Genomic DNA, 25605 nt, shown 5'->3' with positions numbered 1-25605 from the left:
TTTTTAAACCAGGACAAGAACCCATCAGGCCCCTGGGTGCTGAACCACTGGTGCCCTCTGCATGTGAATCCCTTCTCCTTCCCTCTTCTCTCAGAAAGTCCCCAGCCCAGAGTTCAGGAGGACACACACGGTCTTGGGGTTTGAAAGAACAGAAATGACTTGGCTGCAGACCAGCCAGGCAGGTACAGGGCCAGTGGCAGAGATGATGGCTACAAACCTCTGAACAAGTTTGCTCAGACAAAGGGGAAGCTCTTGTTGACTGGCCGTTAGGAAGCTTGTAGCATTTCTTCTGAAGTATATTCCAAAAAGCTACAGCCATCCTTTCTCTTAGCCCAAAGGTTGTTCCTCAGGAGCACAAGAAGCATCAGCATCAGGAATTGGCAGAAAGGCCTGTTTTCATTTCTTTCTGGTGTGTGGTGGGTATAAAATTGGAGCTGTTATGGCATTTTTGGTGTCCCCAAAGCTGCCGTCACTTAGAGACTTTACATTGAGTCCCTCAGATGGTGCCAATGGGACCCTCTAAAACCCCAGCGAGTGTGCTTGGAGCAGTGACTCAGCGCCGCTCTCCTGCATTTAATGGGAAACGCCGATAAGCTGTTGAAAGTTATCTTCCATCTATAAATACCTTCAGCTCTTTGACACCCACATGCTTTACAAATCCAAGAGGGGCTCACTGAGCAAAAAGATCATTTATACTCCCTTTTCCCAGTGTTCTGTCCTGGTTTTTCCAGAAGTCCAGCTGACATCCCTAAACACACACACACACACACACACACACACACACACACAGCTCTTAAAATTTACCTCCAGGAGTGCCGCAAATGTGACGGAAAAAAACAATTAGGGAAAGAAACAAAAGGTACCAAGGTGTACCTCTGTGTTCATCATAATCCATAAATCTCATTCAAGAGTTCTCAACCTCAGCCCTATTGACACCTCGGACCTCATCATTCTTTATAGGGGGGGTTCCTGTGCATTGTAGGATGCTTCAAAGCATTCTACACCCACTACATGCCAACAGCACCCACCCCAGTAGCGACCACCAAAAAGTCTGCTGGCATCATTAGGTGTCCCCTGATGAGGTAGGAGGGCGCAAAACTACCCCCAGTTGAAAACCACTGATGTAACCCAAAAGGGTGAGGTACACTTAAGAAATATGCTTTAATATGCTTTAAATGCTGCAATAGGTAAGCATAAAATAATAAATAAATAAATAATAATAAACACCCTAGTGTTCGTTTTCCTGGTAAAGAGAGCTCCTCCCATTCTGGCTCTGTGCTCTTCCTGCGCAATCAGTGGACTGTTTCCGGTTCCTGTTGCAGTGCACTTAGCTGCACCCTCCTAACTAAAAGAATTAGTGCCCCTTTGGCCATGCAGACCTCCAGTGACAACCTGGGAGGATCTAGCTGAGTGCATACAAAACGTTTCTAAGCACTTATTTCAGTGCGGCTTTTTTTTTCTTTAAAGCAGAAATATTCTCACATTCGAAGATGATATTTCAAAGATACATACAGTGAGAGTAATAGGTTTACAGTAACTGTCCACCTGAGCATATTACTCCCTCGGAGATTCCTGTTCCAGTGGGTTGGGCTTGTTTTCATCTTTGCCATCTATTGCAAGGACCCGCATAGCCTGTTGCCAGGATGACCCCATTCAGGGCTGAATTGCATCATCTGAATTTTAGAAATCGACTTTCAAATGTGTCTTATGGAAGCATCGTGAGCAACCAATAAGGAATCTAAAAACAAACCAGTGAAAGTGTGAGAAAACAGGGACAGCCTACATCCTTTCTTTCTGTCAGAAGCACCTAGAAATATTACTCAGCCATTAGAAACGACAAATACCCAGCATTTGCTTCGACGTGGATGGAACTGGAGGGCATTATGCTGAGTGAAGTAAGTCAGTCGGAGAAGGACAAACATTGTATGTTCTCATTCATTTGGGGAATAAGGAAAATAGTGAAAGGGAATAAAGGAGAAAGGAGAAAAAATGAGTGGGAAATACCAGAAAGGAAGACAGAACATGAGAGACTCCTAACTCTGGGAAATGAACAAGGGGTGGTGGAAGGGAGGTGGGCAGGGGGTGAGGGTGACTGGGTGATGGGCACTGAGGGGGGCACTTGATGGGATGAGCACTGGGTGTTATGCTATATGTTGGCAAATTGAACTCCAAAAATAAATAAATAAATAAAATTTTAAAAAAGAGGCACCTAGAGCAACGTGCCTCACAGTAGACCTTCAGTAAGTAACGTGAATGTTTTTACAAAACAGCTCCTTCAGGAGGTCTTCCTCCTGTGGCGATGAGGGTAGGCAGAGGCTGACCCTGACTGACTGTTGTTAATGTACCTGTTAGGTTCTGTATCTTCTGATAAATGTTTACTGCTGAACTCAAAGTGATATTGGGAGCCAGGGGATGGGAACCATAAAATATCACTGACATCTTTTTGATGGGAATTGTGATATTTCTGATTCAGCCTAATGGGATGCTTATCATTAAAACTACTTAGGTCATTTCCGTGGCTAAATGGAGTTTCAGGATACCAAGAGGTCAGATTTTCCAGGGAGCCCTTTAGTGCTTCGGCAAGCACTCTGCCTGGGCGACACAAATTCTGTGTACGAAACCGTCCTGTGTGCAGTCGAAAAGTGCAGTGAGGTTCTCTGTGGAAATATTCTAAGAGTTACAAAATAAAGTCAGTTTCATAAGAGGGGATCTTTTGCTTCAGTGACACTCTCCTCCATAAAGGCACCACTAAGGAGCCTTCCACTGTTGGATTCTCTGCAGGCCCTGGACGGCTTCATCATCGCAGTGACGACCGACGGCAGCATCCTCTATGTTTCTGACAGTATCACGCCTCTCCTTGGGCATTTACCGGTAAGTCTCTGCTTCTGCTGGCCCTTGCCAGTGTGCATCACCATCTCACCTTGAGAACCACTCAGATCCTAGATCAGGGAGGGTGTAGGTCTGAGGGGGTCGGTGTGTAAGAAGGGTGCAGGAGTGTCCTCCACAAGGCCGAGGCCAGGGTCCCCAAGCCTTCTAGAGGAAGGGCAGGTGCAGGAATACGCTGTTCTGGAACAAGCAAGGCACCAAGATCTCGACATGCCTAGATCCGGCAGGAGGACGTGGGTGCAGGTCCTTACCCTCTGTGCCCTAGAAGCTGACGAGAGAGTCCTGGCACAGTTAGTAGATCGTAGAGCCTGTACAGAGGTGGATGGATATCCTGCAAAGGGAAAAGCCAGCCTCCTGGGTCAGCCGAGAGCCGGTGGAGGAATGTGCAGCAGGTGGCTGAAGTTGGGATGTGGTTTGGGGATCCCTGGGGACATGTCTGAGATTGCAAGTAGGTGGTGACACTTAATTGTAATAAAGGATCTGTGCCAGGGGTGATAGGAGTGTGGGGGTGCAGAGGAGAGTTGAAATGCTCTGGGGAAATATGGATAGACCAGGGAGACCTTGAGGAATGAAGAAGTTGTGGGCAGGAGGACAAGCTCTGCCATCCCAGGGGAGACAGGTAGAGGCTCAGAGGCGGGGTGGGTGCTACTTGACAAAGGGCCTCCTAGATGCTCCTCCCTCCCCTTCTTCCTCCTTCTTTCCCTATCTTCCTCCTCTCTGCCTCTCCTCCTCCCTCCCACACTTCCTCCTCTCTGCATAAGCCTTGTTGGCACCCTGGTCACCCCCAGTCAGGAGGAACTGGCTCACTGAGCAGTACCTGGCTGCTGAAGGAAGGTGGGGAGTCCACCTCTGGAGATCCCTCAAAGGGGTTTGGCCAGCCTTCCATTTCATGGCACACTATTATTTATTCCTACAGAGCGTGACCTTGAATGTCAGCTCTACCAGGAGCATCCAGATGGGGATTAAACCTCCTCTCTCTCTCTCTCTCTCTCTCTCTCTCTCTCTCTCTCCTCTGTCCTCCCCAGAAGCTCCACCAAACCACTTAGCCCCTCCGCTCCCCACTCCCAGCACATCGGTGGATAGGTAGCCGGCGGATGTAATAGGAAGGGCAACCTTATTCCTGGTTCCTGTATGAAGGAAATCCTGGGCCTGGAAGATGCAGGAGGACCATGGCCTCCTCTCTGTAGCCACCCTGCTGGGGAGCAGCATGGCCTTGCTCCATGAGCAGCTGGCCTTCCTTGGGGTGATGAGCCCAGTTTGCTATTGGCCCAGGATTCCACATTGTCCTGGGGTATGCTTTTCCCCAGAAGCTACTCCCCATTGCATCGTTTCTGCAGATCATGCTGTGTAGAGATCAGAGCCACTGTCCACAATTTTCCTTTGCTGGTCACTGTGTGGTGTAGCCCAGAAAAGCAGTCTTTACCTTGCTAGGCAGATGCCTTAGCGTTACCCCCGTTATCTATCCAACCTTTGTTTTCAGCTCACTCCCTGCACTGTCTCCAAGGTGCATTAGATTTGGGACATTCTCTCTCTTCCTGAAGCTGTCAGAGAGGCTTGTTCTCAGCCCCAAGGAGGCAGGGAGCCCCGGTTTTGCCTCGGTTTTTTTGAGGCCAGAATAGTGATGAGGCTGATACAAGGAACACAGAAGTGACCCCATCGAATCAGCCTGGCTTTCTCGGGCTAACTTGAGGTGGGTAAGGAAGGAAAAAGTGATGGGGTACTTCTTTGGAGGAGTTTGTGTTTTGTCTTGAATGGACAGGACTGGGCCACGACAGGCGCTGATTGAAAGCAATGACACGGAGCCTCATTAATGACCTGGGAATGAGATGCAAGAGCCCAGAGCTGTTTGAGTAAACAGGATTTACACTGTTCTGCTTTATGCTCTTGTAATTATCTGGTGACCCAGTTGCTATACATGGCAGAGGGGACTTAGAAAGTGAGTCGGGAATTCTGATTTGAAATTACAGAGCAATTTAGGACCACCTTTATGAATTATTTTCTAACTCTGGAAGGATCAGAAATTATCCTGCCTCTAGCTTATCAATGCTAGACCCATGTGAGTCCTGAGTGCCTTTATGTAGACCCACACCTAGACACACGTAGAGTCAGCCTTTAAGCTCCCCAGTGGAGGTGAGCCCAGGATGGACAATCCCCAAATTCAACTTCTGCTTACTTCTACCTCATATTATCTGTTTTTTACCAAGAGCGCCACCTTCTCTTCCTTTCTTGCTTAGCATTCACTGGCATCTTTGCTCTCATATATGGGCAAGGGCAATTAAGGATGGAAACTTCCCTGGTATCCATCAGTAACCAGCTGGTTGAGCAGAGGAGCCCATCTGGGAGTTAATACCTCTATCACCTCTACTTTACAAAGGAGGAGACCCAAGGTGGCCTAGCCAGTGAGGGGCAGAGCAGGGCTTAAACCAGGTGCAACTGCTTGCAGAGCCCAAGCTTCTTACCACTCTGCTTTGGTGTCTTCCTGATGCCAAGGATTTAGGTTGCTATTCAGGAATTCTCCTCTTGGTTTAATTCACTTGTATTTGAACTTATTTATTACTCAGCATGAGCCCAGGACTTGTCCATGGATGATGTAGCCATTTAAAAGTCCCATGTGAGATTATTCTTCCTTAAGGTTTGCAATTTTGTTCAGAGATTTCACCTGTCAAACCATTAGAGACTAATAGGAAAATAGCTCAACATTTATTGAGCACTTACAATGTACCAAGCACCATGAAGGGTCCCTTACATGAGTTCATGTGTGTAAAGTACTTAGAATAGTACCTGGCACAGAACTAGAAGAGTATCACATTTGCTGTCCTTATGCTGGAGAATTATAATTCTTAGGAAGAGAAGATGGAGAACTGAAAGGTGGTGATCAGTCTTCTTGGGACAGATGGCCATTGAAGGAAGGCACGTCCAATGGAGATGCAGTATGGGCAGAGGGCAGGAGGCTATGGGCCCCAGCAGTGGTTCCCCCTGTTGGTATCATAGGCTGGCCTGCCAGGGGTTGGGTCCCACTGCCCCTTGAGTGGCCTGGTACTGGAGTCCCATCGTTGATTAGGAAGGTTGGGAGATAAAAAGCGGCAAGAATTCCTTTCTTTTTTTGAGATTGTCAGTCTTACTGTCTCTCTGTTTCCTTCCACCTACTAGAAACTCAGACATGGCAAAAGCTCACATGATACATTTTTGTACAGCAACTTTCTGATGAAATATTCTAGAAGTTTCTTTACCAATTTGATAGAAAAAAGAAAATAGCTCAAAGCAGGAAATGATTCTAAAACAAAGTCAAAGCTTTCCTGTGGTGGTGACACCAGCACATTTCGGTGTCTGGAATTAACACAGGCAGCCAAAGAAGAAATGTGGGTGTAGCGGATGAGCATGCAGATGGAAAACCAAGGGCTAAAGGGAGCTTCTGGGATGAAAACCTTCCAGAAAAGATCTAAGGGACTAAGTCACATGCTTCCAAGGGACTTGGGAAAAAATATGGCTGAGGCAGAACCAAATGAGAGACCCAAAGTAGGCATAAACTGTATTTCCTTTTTGGACTTTTGTTTGAGTTTCTAAAGAATCTAACTTCCCAGATCACTGTTTTAATTTGTTAATGGTTGCAGGGTTTGCTTAATATACTGTGCCATGCTAAGCCCGTACCCAAAGTAGAAGTCCTAGCTCAGGCCATGAGCACAGACTCAATGTGCCCAAGTGTTTACTGAATGAGTGGCTGAGTTCATAAATGGAGCTGCTACCTCGAGAGCAATTGCAAACAGCTTGGCAGGAGTGGAAAGTGCCTCAAAAGTGAGGAATATGGGCATGGACAGGACCATTTCCCCAAAGGAAAATAATCTAAGGCACAAGTGATTATAAAGATAGAGAAATCTACAGACCAAAAAAATAATTCCAGGGAATGCTGGTTCTCCCAGCGAAAGCTCCAGCAAGCAGTGCAAGATGAAAGTGGAATAAAGGGCCAAGTCCCCATGGCAAGGGTCACAGCAGGGAGAGGAGGTCACCAGAAAGGAAAGATAGAGCCCACACAACACAGCAGCAAGTCCACGAAACACCTTCCAGAGAACGCCGCTCTGCCCTTCCTTCCCCACTCTGCCCTCACCTGCCAGAAGAGCCCACCTGACCTGGGGCATCTGGTCAGAGGTGGCTCTGGGTGGGGGCCGAGCTGAGGGTCGCACGGTCTAGGAGGGGTGTGGCTGCATGCAGCTTGGAGTTGGCCACAGGTTAAAGGGGTCCGGGTCACCAGTTAGATTTCCTTTTTATTTCAATGTGCCTTTTGATTTTTATAAAGCATGCATATAAAAGTGTATAAAAAGCATACATACAGTGTTTAAATTAATAATAAACTGAGCACAAACGTACAGCTGGCTCTCACGGAGGTGAAGAAACAGAACATGGCCAGGACTGTAGACGCTCCTGTCTGTTCTTTTCCCATCACACCCCACCTTCCAGCCAGAGAGGACCATTTTCCTGGCTTTTGAGATCATTGTGTCCTTGTTTTCCTTTGTAGTTCTACCAACATTTGATTCGTTGCTCAGCCCTATAATTTAGTATTCCCTTCTGGTAAACTAACGAAAATAGAGTCATTTAGGAAATGGACTCCTTTTGCTCGACATTGGAAGATCCATCCATCTCACACTGTTAGCAGTGACTAGCACAGGTTGATTTCACTGCTGCCTCATATTCCACTGGGGGGATGTGCTAAAATTTCTGCATCCGTTCTAGATTGGAACTCTTGGAACGGGCTTTTGTGGATGTGCTGCATGTGTTTCCTGATGAACATTTCGCAAGCATCCGGAAGAGAACTCTGTAGAACGGCCAGATTGTAGAGTAGGTCCCGCCTCACGGGCACCAGGTGACACCAGGTTGTTCACAGTGGTTGCACCAGTTAACCCTCCACCAACCGAGCTGAGAGTTCCAGGCGCTTCATGTCACAGAGTGAGGATTGCCAGGCCTCTTAGTGTTGGTCAGTTTAGTGCGTGAAGGCACCGCGCAGTGTTAACTTGCTTTTCTCCCAATTGCTAATGCGATTGAGCGTCTTTGCCTAAGCTTGTTAGCCATTTGGATTTCCTCTTTTGTGAACACAGGGCTTGTTCGGGTATTTTGCCATTTACTACTGGACTGTCTGGCTTGTTTCTTGTAACTTGTAGGCATTCTTCCCACGTTCTTGACCCTAGTCCTCTGTCGGGTACTATTTGAATTGCCTCCTGCTCACTCACTCTGCCTTAGGGATACAGGTTCGGCTAAAGGCACAGCACCCAACACCAGACACATGAGCTCGACAGCCTGGCAGACGAGGATGCAGGGCCACCGAGGCTGGACCCTGGAACAGAGTGAACCAGCAGGGGCTGTGAGAAGCAGGCTTCATAGTAACAAGAGGGTGGGGATCCCCCTGCTCCCCACGGGGGTGAGATTGGCTTATTTGGATAATTCTGCAGGCTGGCAGGGAGCTAAACCCACTACTCAGGGATGAGCAGGAACTGTGCCCGTCGCCCTCCATAAGGGATTGTTCAGCTAAGGGACCTCATCCACGGGGGCAGAGTGTGAAGGAGAACTTTCAGTTGGGCCCGTTGAGGCCTTCCCGATTTTGCTGGGTGACAAGGCAGCATTTAATACTGAGCCTTAATTTTGGAACCTACACCATGATTTATGCATTACAAATATATTCTCTCGTTTTATGGCTCACCTCTCCCTCTCTAGGTTCTTTTCATGAACAGAGACTCTTTAGAGTTGGCACTTTTGATATTCCTAACCAATTCTTCACTACTTCAAGGTCAAAGCCACTCCCTGTACTGTCTTCTGAAAGCATTAGTGTCGGACCATCAGTTTGATTCTGAATCTAAACTGCATTAAAGCATATCAGGTACGCCTCCGACTTCCTGTCCCTGTAGGGACACCGAGGCCCTGACTGCTCCCCCGAGCCCACTCCTGCCTCTTCTCGGTCTGACGCTTCTCCAGGACTTCTCACTGTGGCCAACGCAGCTCCGGCCAGAACTGCCAGGGCCCGTTCGGGGTGTTACAGAGTGTCCCCCCCAGCCTACTTCCAGCTCAGCCGGGCGGCTTCTGTGTGCTCCTGTGGAGGCTCACTTAACTCCGCTGGGTACCACTGAACGGGTGCTGCTGGCTCCTCGGGAGACAGGACAATGCCTTGCTGTGTCCCAAGGCACTCCAGATCATCCCCGGGGTCCCCAGGGGCGCAAGAAGAAACAGGGGAGATGTGTGGTTTGGAACTAGGACAGGCCTTCACAGTGGAAGTATCCTTGGTAAAGAGTCTTGAGAAAGCAAGCAAGGACACATCAGTAAGTTGGGGTGGAGGAGCGTCTGTCTCCAACAGGTAGATGATGTTCCCGACCCTGAGGTTCAGCCGGGGAGACGGCTGTGGATGGCACGCCCGCCCCCCTGTCTCTCTAATTGCTGTCATTTTAATAAACAGAGCGCAGCTCATTCAAGGGACCGTTCGGTTGCAGATGTAATTTACTCCTCTGGAAGCACAGGGTTTACATTTCCAAACTATCATTGTTTGTGTTGGTTGTCGACACATGGAAATGGCATAATAGTAATATAATAGGGAACACATAGGGAGTGCTTGCGGGTGCCAAGCACGGCTCTGAGCCCTTGCCGGGCGGTAACTCATAATCCTCACCCGCCCCCCACCCCCACCCCAACCAGCCTCCATCCGGGCTCCTTTATGTGGTGCAGAACCCAGAGCCCGGGCCGCCCCGTCACCCTGCTCTCTGCTCTACTCACGTCAGGGGACGGGGGCTTCCAACTGACTCCCCGGGAAGAGGCCATGGAGTGCCTTAGTCATCCTTCTCTTGTATCTGCAGTGTCTTTAAGAAGAAGGGCGACTGTCATCTGTGAGCATTAGTCATCAGCTAAACAACTAAAGGGAATGAGCTTAAAATAAAACCAAGAACATCAGAAGGAGCTTGGAGAGAGCCCGAAGGAGAAAATGCTAGCACAGGCCAGTGAGGGCTTGGCACAGTCTTCGCCAGCGGAGGTCAAGCCCGGGTGCACTGGAGCTGGGAGGCCCTCCTTTCCGTCCTCCTGTCCTTCCTGTGGCGGCCCCTTCTGCAAGGGGGAGGGGGCTCGTCTGGTTCCGTGGGCCTCTTCCCAGGGTGAAGGCGGCGGCCCTCAGTGGATGTCGGGGGGACCGTGTTGTCGGTGACCTGTTTGGAGCCTCCGTGCGCATCCCATCTACCTTCCCCCCTGCACGGTGCCTGCACAGACTGGCCATCTGGAGCCTGGTGGTGGCCTGGGCTCCGGCCCTCGTCAGGCCGGGAAGCACAAGCACAGTCCTGCCCTCCCGACCCCTCCGGCCCCAGTGGGCCCGGCCCCCGACCCCACCCCAGGCACACAGGACAAGGCACTTGCTCCTCTGTGGCCTTCTGAGTTCTCGCCTCATTGCCCTTTGCAGCACCTGCCTCCATCGCTCCCTTCCTCCCCTGTGATGCTTCTGTGCGCCTGTCTAGAGTAGCCCGCCAGACTACCCTGCCTAGAGTACCCCACCTAGACTACCCTGCCTACAGTACCCTCCCTAGAGAACCTGCCTCTAGTACCCTCCCTAGAGAACCCTGCCTACAATACCCCGCCTAGACTACCCTGCCTACAGTACCCCGCCTAGACTACCCTGCCTACAGTACCCTGCCGAGACTATCCTGCCTACAGTACCCTGCCTAGAGTACCCTGGCTGCCCTGTAGCCACCATCTTGCCCCTCAGAGCCTGCTCAAGGACCCTCCCTGTAGGACTCATTCCCTGGAGCCTCTCTGTCCTCGTGTTTGGATTCGGTACAGCATGCTGTGTTCTAGGGGTGCCTTGTTCTTAGTCCTGTTGCAGTGTTTCCCATCCCCTTCTTTCAGCTAGTTGATGCATTTTTCTCAAAGGCCAAAGCACCACGCGATGATGGCAGGCACACGGGTGAAGAAGGCTGTGCGTAAATGAACAAGAACTTTTGTTTGAGAACTTTTGTAAATGGTTCCTAAACACCTGATCACACTGAGTGTTCATTGAGTGATTGCTGTGTGCCCTTTAGCCAGAAGCTCATGCCACCCTCACAGCTTCCTCTTCTTTTGGTTGAGGTAAAGCACAGTCCTGAGGGGACAGAGCTTTTGGTCCTGACCTCCGGGGCTGTCTCCCCTTGCTGTGACACAGGCAGTCCCGTCTGGGCAGACCTGCCTTCCACCAGCAGTTACAGGATGGCAGGACCAGTGCAGCAGGGGGCTTCAGAGCCACACTCGTGGGTGCTTTCTCAGAGGCAGTGCCTTCAAAGCAGGGACCTGAAGGATATATAGGGGTCAGCAGAACACGAAGAGAGGTGTGCATTGTCCTGCAGCCAGGGGAAGGCCCAGAAGGAAAAGCAAACCTGGCAAACTGGAGAAGAGGAAGTTTGGAGGGTGGGTAGTGTGGAGCCTCAGAAGTGAATTGGGAGGTTCAGGCTTTGTCCTGGGAGCATTTGGCAGCCAACAGACAGTTTTGTTTTTTTGAAGTAAGATCTACACCCAACATGGAGCTCGAGCTCACGACCCTGGAGATGGGGAGTCACATACACGATGGACTGAGCCAGCCAGGCACTTCCACCAATAGACAGTTTTAAGCAAGGTGGTGACCTGACCTGCTACAAGGCTCCTTCTGGCTGCTGGTGGAGAATAGGTTGGACAGGGACAAAAGTTGACATGGGAAGACCCATTTGGTCAAGTCATTTCCCAGACAAGAGATAATGGTGCTCCAGACTGGAGGTTGAGGCCACGGAAATAAAGAGAAGCGAGAGGATCTGAGAGACTTTGAGGGAGCGGTGTGTCACAGCACTTGGACATTGTTTGGATGTGAAGATGAGGGCAGGAGGGGGAGAAGCTGAGGATGCCACCAGGGTGTCTGGTATGGACAAGTGACCAGTTGGCAATATAGTAGGTAGGATCATGGAGCATAGGGAAGGAGGAAGTATGAGTGCAAAAGAATGATGTTGGGAATGCATATCAATCTCTGGTCCCCAAGGGGCACACAACAGAGAGTTGTCTGGATATATGAATTTTAAGAGTGTATAAGATCACATAAGAGTGTTTAAAAATATAGGAAAAGATGAGGTTATCGAGGGAGACTGAGGAAGCAAGACATATCCCCATCTTTCTCTGTCTCCTCTGTCAACTCCCAACTGCACTGGTGAATATGGGAGCCACTAGCCACAAGTGGCTTTTTAAATTCCAATTAAAATACAATTTAAATGAAATACAATTTCAAAATTCAGTCTTCAGGGGCACCTGGGTGGCTCAGTCAGTTGAGTGTCTGACTCTTGGTTTCAGCTCAGGTCATAATCTCAGGGTCATGAGATCAAGCCCCACATTGGGCTCCCAGCTAGGTTTGGAGCCTGCTTGGGATTCTCTCTCCCTCTCCCTCTGCCCTTCTTCCTGCCATACATGTGCGCTCTCTCTCTCTCTCTCTCAGAAATAAAAATATAAAAAATAAATTTAATTTTAAAAAGTCAGTCTTCAGTCATACCAACCACATTTCAATGCTCATAGCCATGTGGCTGCTGGCTTTTATAAGGGACAGAGCACATTATAGATCATTTCCATCATCACAGACAGTTCTGTTGGACAGTGCTGTGTCTAGATTCAGTGTTGTATTTTGCATCCACAGTGCCCAGGCACTCAGAAAAAAAAGTACAGCTCCTTTGGGGAGAATTCTAAGAAGTAAACAGGTGTGTGTTTGCTGGCCTAACAGCCAGAAAAGGAACCCTTTGCGTTCCTCAGGGCCCTTCACATGAACAAGTGGGCCTGACTAGGGCCCCTCACTGTCCCGGCCCAAACGCAGGGGTGTTGGCAGGTGGGGGTCCTCTGGGAGGCATTAGGACTCTCACCATGGTTGTCTGACTTAACTCTTAAACTTCTTTTTGGGGCCCATGGGCAATACTGTAGCACATTTGCACTGAAGCAAGTAAAACATTTTAGATTATAATTCAGGATTACAGAGTGATAGATTTGAGTGTCTTCACAGGAAAATGGATCTTCAACTTTTCATATCAGACACCAGTTCTAAATTGTCTTCAATGTTCAGTTTGGGCTTTTGCTTTTGTTTTTCATCCTCGTTGAGTATGTACCTTTGTTCTTTATTTTCTTTTTCAGTCAGATGTCATGGATCAGAATTTGTTAAATTTCCTTCCAGAACAAGAACATTCAGAAGTGTATAAAATGCTTTCTTCCCATATGCTTGTGACAGATTCCCCCTCCCCAGAATACTTAAAATGTAAGTTTAACTTTACTGGTTTTACAAGATATAAGAATTTTACTTTTGAAAGGAGGTTAGAATGAATTAAGAAGGGAGGACTAATTTTAAGAACAATTTTCCTTGCGACTCAGAATATTTCCAAGATCCTTAGAGGTATATTTTAAATTTAAAGCTAAAACTGGAGTTTGGAATATGTATGACATTTAACTTCTCTGTGGAAAATTTGAAAGCACAGCGCTTAAGAATAAGAATTTGTTTTTGCATGTAACACAAGAAGTTCTTTTTTTTTTTTAGACATGAGACAGTCTTTTGGTAACAAACAATGCAAAAATCAGTGCCCAGTCTGCTTATTTTAGAGGACACTGTAATGCCAGATTTGTATGATAACCAAGTAACCAACTGAAAACTGAATAATTAGGTCAAAACTCCAAATTCTCTTCTCCTGAGGCTGTCATCTGGTTATTTATATACGTTTGCAGTTTTTATGGCATTGTAAAGTTTTCCTCAAAATTGGCACCCTGGATGGAAGGCCAGCCTTGGTGGCTGCTGAACCGTGTGTCCCTTAATGAAGCACATATGTTGACGGAGGTAGTATGAGTGCCTTGCACTTACTTGTCCAGGCTTTGGTTCATCTTCCATGAATAATTTGTCCTGTTGTACATCTGATTTTACTTCAAAGCAACGTGAAAAGATTAAATTAAAGAGAGCAGCTCTATATGAGCAGCTTTATTTTAATACACCATATGAAAACAACCGGAACTAATCAATGCCGACATAACCAACCACAGACATCTGTGAGCAAATTAAGACTAATTGGGCCCAAGTACAGAATGCACAATATCTACATAAACTATGGGGGGAAACCCCCTGTTCTGCAGAGGTTATAAAATCACGTCCAAAAGTCAGTCGTAATGAGAGAAATATCCTGGCCATGTGTAGACGAAAGCCCAGGAGTTACACAAAGACACAACTTGTTTAGTCTAGAATCTATGTTATATTCACGTTCCTTTTCTCTTTTTCCTTTAACGGCCCAGCTGACAACGATTTAGAGTTTTATTGCCATCTTCTCAGAGGCAGCTTGAACCCAAAGGAATTTCCAACTTATGAATACATAAAATTTGTAGGAAATTTTCGCTCTTACAACAATGGTAAGCTTTAATTGTCATATAATTGCGACAGTGTCTTTTATCATGCAAACGTGCACATGGGGGCATAAGAATCACTGAGGGAGGAGGAGTGAGAATCTGTGCTTTTCATATTTGCATTTAGATTTTCATGTTCCCAAGATGCGTTTTGTGCTCATAAATGTTATCTCCCGTTCAAGAAGAACACACTCCCACACTTGTTTACGCCGGGGCACTAAGTCCCACTGAAATGCACTTTATTCATTTATTTATTTTCAGGCTGATGGAATAGTTCTGTACTGTAAGGAACAACTTACAGTTAATAAAGAACAGGCTCAGCCTACACACAGCCGAACAGGGCTTCATTGTGACATGAAGATGCATATAACCTTGGTTTCTGCATCTTTATTCTCCTTTTTACACTACTGCTGTGAGCATGCTTTCATGAGTCTGGTATGCAGGTCTTTTGCTGCCTCTGACCCTAATGCACAGGAAAGGGCCATTTTATGATGAGCCAGCAATCCACATTGGTGAATTATCAAGCAGATTAGCCAGGCAGTAAAATCTTACTCTCGGAAATTACCCAGATAACTAATAGTCCAAACCCTGGCTGCACCTCTAAACTAGACCTACACCCTCAGTTTCACTTTTGACCTGGGGAAAATGGGAATGCAAGCCTGATGCCCGACATTCAGCAGTCTGAGCCCCCGCACCCAGCCCCACCGGGAAGCCCAGCACAGGCCTGTGTTTGGTTTGCTCCACACTTCAAACCTCAACACAAAACAAATCACTTTGGATGATCTAACATTTCATAAAACCACAAAGATGCGGAAAGAAAATGGAAGGAAGTGTTGACAGGGATGGCAGAAAGAGAGGAAGAAAGGAGAACTATACCAAAGGAAAACCAACAGGGGAAGATAAGGTACCAGGGAGTTGATGGCAGCCCGGGCTTGGGACAGCCCCAAATGGAGTCCATTACCCCACCAAATTAGTCCCAGAGTCTCCATTAGAACTGGCCAACATAATGGCCCCAAGTCCTAATGCTGAGGCTACCCGGGATCTTCCCTTCACCCTAAGACGATCCTCTGTTGTATGTTAGCAAGCAACATACATAAAAGCATGTAAATATACATGCTTTTATTCAGAAGGCTCCAAGTAGATGCTAAGCATGTTGGTCCTGCCAATGTGATTTTCAAGCCTTGTTCAGGGTTTATGCCTGGATGATGGACTCCATGGCCAAGTTGGGGCCCTCTGGGAACCTACCCAAACAGGGTTCAGTGTTCCTGAGTGGTTGGAAGTGAAGAGAAGTCAGCTTTCACCAGTGGGGCCCTAAATCTGGACTACAAGGGAAAAGCCAAAGCCAGACCATGCCTAACCTGACTCATCTGAAAGATTTTCCTAAACCTCATGAGATAAGCGTTTCATGAACCACATACCTAAGCAAATGGTAGCTGGTCCGTCTACCTAGTTAAAGAAACTAACGTAAGAGGCACCTCGTAGAGCACCCAACATGATGCCAGCCCTGGAGCAGAGTACACTGGGTGAGGTAGTTTGTTAAAATGCAGATTCCAGTTCAGGAGATCTGAGGGTGGGGCTGGGATTGTGCAATTAGAAAAGCACCTTGGGGTTTTGATGAAAAGGGGTCATGGACTTTGAGAAACACTGCCCTATTGTAATACTAAATGCCATTCCATAGGAATTCTAATGGTACTCCTCCCACTGATGGCACTCCTTCCAACAGCTTCATCCTTGAATCAGTAGAAGCAGTGGTTTGGAATTTGCTTAAAATGTGCGCTGTGGCCGTCGTGCCAGCTGTCAGAATAGCAGAACATCCCTTGTGGCTGTGAGCGAGGAAGGGAAAGGCACCCTGGCCCCCAGAGTGCCAAGACTGTGGGAATTATGGAACACTGCTCCCACGTGTCCCCATGACAACAGCACTCCACTTAATTAAGGAACCGACATGTGATTGGCTGGTGAGCAGCAGTCGCATCCTTTGTTAATTTACATTTCCACAACTCTCCCTTAAGCTGCTGCTGAATATCACTTTGAAGCTTCCTGTCACTTCTCACATTTTAGAGGGTTTCAAGGAAAGAGGCAGGCTTCATTGTGAATACCTGGGTTTTTGGTTTTTGTTGTTGTTGTTGTTGTTTTTTTTAACTAGCAGAGCTTTATCTTCACTCCAAGTTGAGACCTTGTTTGTTTGCCTGAAAGAATGTGTGGAAATTATGTGTGATTTTTTTTTTTTGAAACTGTTACTGCTATAAACACACAGCACTGAAAGTGGAAAATTTAAAACCAAGAGTGCCAGAGTGTCTTTCCAGAGCCTGTTGAACAAACCAAAGTTAGGGGGCTTTCTTGAGACAAGAGTCCCCAAATATAATTTTGGAAAACTGAAATATAAGTCTCACTTGAATGAAAATAGACAACAAATGTCAGAAACGAATGAATTTCTAAGATGGAGCCCTGTGAAATCACCCAGGTTCAATCATTTTTGACCTCTAAAATATGGTTTCACATACTTTAGGAAATACTTCAAATTTGATTTTGTAGGTTTAGTTCTCAATAAACATTAAGCAATGGGTTAATAAAAATAGCGCACCTTAGGAGGACTTCCTAAATCCCAGGGCCTGGGCTCTGTCTTTGCGTTGATAATCTCATTGAATCCTCCCACCAACCTTATAAGTGGTACTGTTGGCATTGTCCCATCTAAACAAAGGAGGAAGCTGATGCTTGTGAGAATCTGAGCTGCACACATGGGAAATGGGGAACTTACACTCATGCCTGTTCTAACCCTGAGCTCCGACCCTTAACCCCAGTGCTTTGCTGCCTCCCACAAATCTATGTTGAAATTAAACATGTAGATGCAGCACACGGGCCTGCCCTGCCACCTGGCATGCTGTTGGTCAGGATATCCTTACCTATGCACATCAGATGTCCTGCAGCCATGTACCAAGCTGTTTTAAAGGTACCCAAGCTTTATTTTAAATCAAATATGGTGAGACAGACAGACATGGAAATGACTGTCAGGAAAGAAGAGGCTTATACTCATAGATCTCTCAAAACAGGCACAGCACACCATGGAGGCCACATGGGAAAGCACTGGGGAGAGATCAGGAGGCAGGGTGAATGGGAGAAGACATGGGCAAGAGCCTCTTGTGTGATTTCTGTGGAAAAGAATGAGCAAGGCATTGGAAATAAACAGGCTTCAGTCTGACTGGTTTGAATAATTTTAGTGGGCCCTTGGGTAGAGGGGCTGTCTCTAGTTGTCAGATACATGGGTGATTGGGGCAAGTAGCTGGTAGCCCAGAGTGTGAGAGACCCATGAGGAGATGATAGGAGTGTGGGTTCTAGAGGGGTTGATTTGCCTATGAAAGGTGCTCTGGAAGGTGAGTCATTGACTGTTTCTAGGGATTGGCCAACTCTGAAAGGAGCAGTTCCTCTAGAGTCAGCAAGGCCCCAAATGTCAAAGTATCAAATACAGAAACAAGATAATGTGGTTTGTACACAAGCCACTCCATGCAACTTCTCTGAGTTCCCAGGCATGGCATACATTTGAAAGCAATATGTAAAAAAAAAAAAAAAAGAAAAAGAAAAAAAAGAAAGCAATATGTAAAGTATAGAAGAAAACGGACTATGAACATTGGTTTGATTTTAATAGAATACCTGCTCACTTGAAAGAACTATAGAACTATGTATGAAACCCTACTCTAGCCCACTATCAGGAAAAGTTCTATCATTTCTGTAGAGCTCTTTAGGGAGTGTGGCCTGGTTCATTCTTAGTTGATGTCAGGAAGATACAAGGCTCTCATCTTTGTAAATAATGGAGTGGAAAGGACAGTGACCCTTACTCATCTGTGAGCTTATTGCACCCCTTCCTGGGCCTATGCAGTCCTTACCTGGTACATAAATAAGGCTCAACACAAGTATGTTGACCTAGACTGAGGCTTAGTCATCCTGGCCCTACATGTACAGGTGCTAGGGGACAGAAGCAGGATTCAGACCCAAATTTTGACTCACAAGGAAATCAGGGTTCTTCCTGAGAACTGATAATAGAGCTCTCCTTGACTGACCTCAAAGCCCACCTGGAAATAGAGTAGTGGCTTCTAGAAGGGCCCCCACTACTTCTTGAGCCTTTAATCCAAAATGAAGATGAAATCCACTTTGGTACATGCCAGGTAAAGTGGCACGCGTGTAACTTCCAGTGGTTTGTGAATTGTCTGCACTGGAAGGCCCAAGCAACCCTGTGTGGTCAGTGTGTGGTCATCTTTGGCCTCCACTTGCCCCCCCCCCAATTCTTTGTCCCCTACCCCCATTGAGTTCCTTAATTGCCTGGGCTCCCTGGGTACTCCCTCCCCAGTGACTCAGGCGCCCCCACTAGGACTGTTCCTGACGAACTCTCTTCCCTGCCTCTTGTTCCTTTGATCAACCAGCTTGCCTTAAGGCTGCTGGAAGCACGAGCTGCCACTCAAAAACCACATCTATAGGAACCTTTGGGCCTAAAACCAAAGGGCAAAAAGGAAAACGTGTAGGTTCCAGGGCAGGAAGACAGGTGACACTGATCCAGAGAGAGATTTTGGTGACCCTTAAATCACATAGACAAAGACGCCATCTGCTTGCCTGCTAACCCAAATAACTGCTTAGAATATGTCTGGCTCTGTCACCGGGATGAGTAGACCCAGTTTGGAATTCGAAGTGTGGAGAGGAATAAAAGCACTTTGCCCCTTTTCCCTTGTTAACGAGATTAAACTCTAATTGGACATTTCTAGACTCCCCAGCCAATTGTGTCACCTTACCCCTTTACCTCCAAACCTCTCCATTCATCGTGGCTGTGCAGACATGGCCACTGTTGCCCCAAGTACGTCAACAAAATGGAACTTCCCCTGCTTCAATATTTGCACATCTTGGTCACTCCTTAGGGCTTCATCATTTGCTACAGATGTTCAAGGGAGAGGAGACAGAAGACAGGATTTCACATCTTTCACCTAGATTTTTTAATAAACGTGAAGAAGTATGTGTCAGGAAATGGGACAAGAAAACAGCTTTCCTAGAACTGTTTCACTTTAGGACAGTTTCTAACCAAGTCCATGGAAAGCTTCCTGAAGGAATCTGAGCTGAAATACAGAACTACATGTCTCCTCCTCTTCCCATAAAAAAAGCCTACTCTCTGATCTTGGTCATGTGCCCTGGAGATTCAGAGAGGATTCCTGGTGGGAGCAGCCCCTGGTCTACCTCTACTCGGCACGTCATTTCCAGAATAGGGGTGAAATGACCTGACTTTATTCAGAGCTATATGTGTCTCAGAACCGATTTTTTTAAAACCCCTTGGACAAACACACAGTTCCAAATTTTTCCTTCTCCAGTTATATAGAGGAGCCCCTGGGTTCCTCTCTCAACCTCCACCCATGGTCCCATCCCACCCCACCCCACCCCCACTTTTCTGGGAAAGGAACTGGCCAGATGAGTTTCAAAGGCATAATGAACAGGCTTTGCTTTCAGGGGTCCTAACAAACAGGTTGCAGGTCCTGAAGCATAAGTTCATGCCAGGAAGAAGGCAATCCTCTATTTAAGCCCTTGTTCCTCCCCCAGACTTGGATTTAAATGTGCATCTGACTGAAATCCAGAAAGCAGTATTTCAAAAGTTGCTGGTGTGGTTCCAAATAGGTCACCCTCAGCAAACATTCCACTCTGGGCTTTCCAGAAACCACACACCAGAGTATAAAAGTCTCCCTGCCCTCATTTTACCTATCTGCCTCTAACCACACAACCAGATTTGAAATACTGGCAGAAAGGGAGGCTTTTCAGCTTACGACACTGGATTCCGTATGTTCCGTGGGATTTCTGTAGGTTGCCTCGTTTTATGGCTTTGGGGGTTTTGTTTTTTGTTCTCCAGAGCTGAATTGAGATTTCTCAGTTAGGGGAGCAAATCCACGCCCGCCAGACCTCACTGAGAATGGAGACGTTGAGTTTAGCACAGGAAGGACAGCTTCGGGGAAGGAATGTCCCCTTCCGCCCGTGCACAGGCCCCCAGGAGCAAGAAGCAGAGTGTCCCCTCCACCCCGACGAGGAAGTGCCACATCCCTCTCTGGCAGCGGGCATTGCTGCCAAATTAGATTGCAGAGGAATTAAGATCGCAATAAAGAACAAATTGCTACCCAAGGGCATCGTCCTGCCTGAGCATCTAGAGTCCACACCGAAATGGAGCAGTGAGGAATGGTCACACATTTATCAGACACGTCCTCCTGCCCGTTTCAGCCTGCGAGCAGGGCCCTTCTGTAGAGGTTGTGCAGTAATTGTGATAAAACTGTGCACAAGACGTCCACTTGGAGGACAGGGGGTGGCAGCCTGTAGGAAGTTCACTTCCCTGAGCCTACGAATCATCTGGCCCTGTCCACACCAACCATCTGGCGGATATATTGTCAACACCATTACAACCTCCTGGCCCCCCAAAATACTCATTTTAATTAACGCCAAGGGGAAGAAGAAATATTTAAGCGAGACATAGATTTTCCGGGCTGAGTCATTTTTTCAATCCAGCAAACTGCAAACCCTTAGCTTTTCCGTGTGGCTCTCAGCTTCTCTCCAAGCTCGTTCTTTCTTTCCGATGCCAAACAGGACCGGCAGAAAGAAACCCAAAAACCCGGCGGGATTATTTCTCGGCGGGCTGTTCTAAGAACCCGGTAACCCGGCGGTTCAGAACCCATCAGGTGGCGCGGATCGTGCTGTGCAGAGACAAGAGAAGCACCTGAACAGAGGGCTTAATGAGCGGGAGGTGACTTCTCGTGAATGTGCAGGAAATGATTTTTTTCCTTCACAGCCCAATGCTCTAGCCCAGACGTTTTGGATATTTATCATAAATGGGATTTAAGAATGTTTTTCTTCCCTTAGCAAGCCTCCTCCCTGATGGTTGCACGTCTTCCTGGACACCTTTCGGCTTTGAATTTGCATTTGTTCCAGGAAGTGCTGAGAAAGCTATTTGTCACTCCCCGTGTGCACGATTCGTGTGTTTTCCTACAGCTGTTGCAACTAATTTATCATAAGCAGGCCATCTCTGATCAGAATGCTTAATTGTTTAGGCCTGATGACTGCACCAGTACTGAGGCACAGTCGGTACCTCTCTTTCCTTTTGTTTCTGCGCCTTTGCTGTGAGCCACGTTCACTACCCCACCTCGCTGCTTCTCTGTCCTTTCCTACCTCTTTGCAAACACATCTCACACCACCCGAGGCCTCCCGGCCCCCTCGGTCAGCCTATGTTCTTATGACTGACTCGGGAGGTCACTTTTGTCATCAGACAGACTTGGAAGCCGACCCCAGGGGCCAAGCGAGACAGACTTTAATCACTCCTGTTCTCTCGAGAACCTCGGGGCCCTCTCATGTTCCTGTTCGGAATCCCTAGAGTGCCAGCCCGAGGCAAAATTCTTCCAGGGTCTCTAAAATTAGAGGCTGTGATGAAAGGTTCAGGAGCAAAAAGGGGCTCCCTCACCCCGATCCTTTTAGTAGGAAGACCAAAAGCAGACCATCGTCTTGCAGCTTTCCAAGCTTGAGGCTCACCTGTGCTGTTCTCACAGAGTGGTGACTGCTGCTGATGATTTGCAGCAGACCCTGCCCAGGTCCTTCTGACCTGGGTAAATGCACTGATAGGGCGGTGAGCAAGCCCAAGTGCCAGTGGGACCCCGGGCCATGCTCCCTGGGCACCTTCCCACAGTGAGCCAGTCGCCAGCAGCACCAGGCTGGGCCGCAGAAGGGGAGGCACCTGGGGTCCCATGGCCTGTGTGTTAGGCGGGATCAGAAGGTGACTTCCCCAGCCGGGTCTTAAGCTGTGGTTTGGATGTGCAGTGGAAGGTCATCTCGCCAGAGGCACATTCAGCAAACACACATTGAGCACCTGCTGTGTGCAAGACGCCTGCTCAGAGCGGGAGACAAAGAACTAGACCTAGTTCCTGCCATGGGGAAACCTATCTCTTTAGCTTGGGGCAGGCGGAAGATCAATTTCAAGTAAGATGACCCTAGGAGCAAAAAAATGTAGCAAGAAATCATTGCTTTTATCTGTGGCATGCGTGCTGTGCGTGTGTGAGTGTCTTGGAGTGGTGGAAGAAAGGAGAAGTCTGAAAGACTGAAGTCTGAAAGGCAGAGACCTGATAAATAGGGCTGTGCCGGCATCGACCGATTAATCCTTCCAAGAGGCTCGGGAAGCCAGCTGTAATTAGATATGTTTTTTCTATTACTTAAATTGAAACAACTAATTAAATCCTTAATTAATGTTTTTTAACTACCTTGGGATAAGAAGTGCCAGAGAAGTTATTCTAAGTGCTAAATATTACCATGAAGTCCCAGGGAGCAGGTTGCTCCTGTGTTGACTCTGGAATCTGCTAGGAGGTTCCTGCTGTGAATAAAAGTCATTTGAAACAGAGTCGGCAAAATGTTTCAAGTATCTTCTTCCCCTTGACTTCCCCCAAGGTTTTCCCCTTGGCCTGTGTTAAAACTTTCATCCTTGATTTACCATCACCTTTGATCAAGCCCTCCGCTGCTTCTGGTCTGGGGGGAGAGGGCTCATTTAGAAGAGGAGCTTGCCTGGTTCTGGAGCCCTCTGTAAAGTATGTAGCTTCTCTAGTGCAGGCTGTAAGCAATAATGAAATTTCCCCCGTGGGGAGCATTTTCATCTTTAAAACCTTAGCAGCTCTAAAAGGACTGATAAAACTGCATTGGGAGGCAGCCAGGCCAGCAGTAAGCTCTGCAGAACATTCACTTAATTTCCATGGTCTCTGCCCCTTGAAGAAATTGTTAGGGGCTGGGGTTTCCCTGCCCTGTGCTCCTTCTGTCCCTCTGCCTTCCTCATGGTAAATCACTGATGAAGGCACTTATTGACAGAGACCATGGGTCATTCCAGCAAGGCGCACGGTTTAGAGACAAATGAGAGAGACTGTCTTAAAATTCCCCAGAAATCCTCGGAAGTTTGCTTAGAAGGCCTAGAAAAGAGTAGGGAGGATTTTATTAGGTCTTTATCCGGCAGGTGATGTCTCTTGGATTCAAGCTGAGAGGATATTTCACATCTGGGAAATTTGTTAATATCTTTTTTTTATTATGCAGATGTTCACATCTGCAGACCCCTCCCCACCGTGGGATTGCTTTCGTTTCCCCTGGTGAGTGCCTTGGCTCACCCCACTCATTAATCTGCAGTTGTCTAAGCCAGCTAATGACAGATGTAAAGTCTCTAGGGACCACTATTTCCTACTTTGCCCCCTTTATATTCATGTTTGGAAACATTTATATTAATATTTATGTGAATGCATTCGGAGAATATGCTTGGTAAAATGAATTTATTCATGTAAGTGGATAGAAGACCACATTATAGAATCACTTAGAAACCTACGAACATATAAAACAAAAATTATTGGAAAGCTAAAATCCAAAGAAAGTCTTGCAGATTTCATTTTAGAATGCATTTCATTTTCTGTTGCTTTATATGTGCTCAAATTGGAAAAGACAACTATGTTTAAATCTACAAGTTCAGAAATGTATTTAGAATTCAGGATCTAGTTCAGGATATAATCAACTACATTTGAAAAAGGAAGAGGTAGTATAGATTATCTAGCATAATGATCCTCCACGCCGGCTGCACGGTAGTAAATGTGGGGAGCTTTTAAAAGTGCCAGTGCCTGTGCTTCACACCCAGAGTTCCTGAGTTAGCTGATCTGGGAACGGGGTCTGGGCAGCTGGGAGGCCACGTAACAGTCCCAGGGAATCTGGTGTGTAGCCAAGTTCGAGAATTCCACATACAGGGTCCATTGACTTTTCTCATACTTAACAGGGTTCTTTTTCCCACTGAGCACGCTCCATCTAAAATAGCAGAATTGGTCTTTGGCCCAAAAGGTAAAGCAGGTCACCACAGTTCACCGTGAAGCCAAGTCTGTAGCTCCCGGGGAAGAGGGCGGCTGAGACCAGCTGGCACCTCCCTAGAGGGAGCACGAGCCTTGAACAATCCTCTGTCTGCCCCATGAGAACTCCAAGCTTGGAGTCGGAAGACCTGGGCAGAGTCCTTGCTCCGTTGTTACTTCTCCGAGTGACCGTGGTTAATGCACGTGGCCCTTCTGGGCCTCAGCTGCCTCACCTGTAGCATGAGGAAAGTCATGGCTTCCCAGACTTCCCAGGGAGAATAATAAGGCACTTGTGAACAGGCCTGTCCCCTGGGCGGAGCTACAGAACGAGCAAGTTTGTGGTGGACACTCTGTGCCTCTGGGGATCACCCCGGGATCCCAGGGGCCACCCTGGATCACATCGGCCAAGCCCAACATCAGCCTGGCTCCTGATGTGGAGTTTCAGGGTGGAAGCCCTTGAATCCCAGGTGTGCTGTGCCAGGACCAGGGGCGGGCAGGGGGGTCAGCAAACACCAGGGGCCCATCAAATCAGAAACTACGCCTGACTGTGGAACCCACCCTGGGGTGAGAATGCAGGCCCTTCCTGCAGAGCCAGGTGCCTTCTATTCCCAGCACAACAGTCTAAGTGGCCGTAGGGCTGCTGGAAACGAGAGGCGGGGTGGTCTGTCGGCTACTCAGATTCCAGCTCTGTTCAGCTATGTTACCCCAGCAGCCCTGGCCCCCCACTTCCTGCAGGTACTAGCACCACCCTGACCCAGGTGTCCCGTGGCACGAATCAAGTGAGTGAATGTTCTTGAAGCCCTGAGCACGGTGCTGGCTGAGAGATGCCAGGTAGGGGTCAGCTGCTGTGCCACACAGGGCTAACCTGTCCGTCTGTCCCCTCCCGCCCCAGTGCCTAGCCCCTCTTGTAATGGCTTTGACAGCACCCTTTCAAGACCCTGCCGGGTGCCGCTAGGAAAGGAGGTCTGCTTCATCGCCACCGTTCGTCTGGCAACGCCACAATTCTTAAAGGCAAGTATCTGGGGGAGAATTTATCATGTGGCACTAGTACAACTGAGTCACGCTTAGTTACAGTGAATTAAGCATCTTCGTGGAAAAGAATAAGATTGCAATGACGTCGTCACTGACTTTGAAAAGTTGAAATGTCTGGTTCCATACCTGTGACAGCCATACATGCCCCTGGCCCCACCTCTGGTTTCCTTCCAGCTATTTTGCTGGAAGGCAATGTCAGCTGCCACTCAGCCTGCAGAAATGCTCATCTGCAGCTCTGTAGACCCTCCTACCTTTCACACCAACCCTAATACCACTCAGGGCAGGCCGAGGTGAGGACCAAGCGTCAAAACCAAGGGTTTGTCCGCATTCTCTCATCCGTGATTGCTTTAACATCCGTGGCATGAATGTTGAGTTAAATTAGTCATTCAAGTTCAGATGAAAAGCCTTTTTCCACATGTTTACCACACTTGTAGATAATGGGAAGGGAGTGGTGTGACATTTTGGCTCT

The 25605-nt window shown here is 47.7% G+C and overlaps 1 protein-coding gene across 2 annotated transcripts in view; it reads left to right on the top strand.

The window, feature by feature from the left end:
• The window catches only part of NPAS2 (neuronal PAS domain protein 2), a 158785-nt gene that overhangs the window by 103186 nt on the left and 29994 nt on the right, over positions 1 to 25605 (top strand). For both annotated transcript variants that reach the window (XM_038550993.1, XM_038550992.1), the window contains exons 5-8: positions 2782 to 2871; positions 13006 to 13126; positions 14143 to 14256; positions 24997 to 25115. In XM_038550993.1, the coding sequence (XP_038406921.1) occupies positions 2782 to 2871; positions 13006 to 13126; positions 14143 to 14256; positions 24997 to 25115 (444 nt within the window). The remainder of the gene's footprint in view (positions 1 to 2781; positions 2872 to 13005; positions 13127 to 14142; positions 14257 to 24996; positions 25116 to 25605) is intronic.

This window comes from Canis lupus, chromosome 10, assembly GCF_011100685.1.
Source record: "Canis lupus familiaris isolate Mischka breed German Shepherd chromosome 10, alternate assembly UU_Cfam_GSD_1.0, whole genome shotgun sequence".
Classification (NCBI taxonomy): domain Eukaryota; kingdom Metazoa; phylum Chordata; class Mammalia; order Carnivora; family Canidae; genus Canis; species Canis lupus.
The sequence above is the reverse complement of the archived record's forward strand: the minus strand, read 5'-3'. Positions and strand labels throughout refer to the sequence as shown.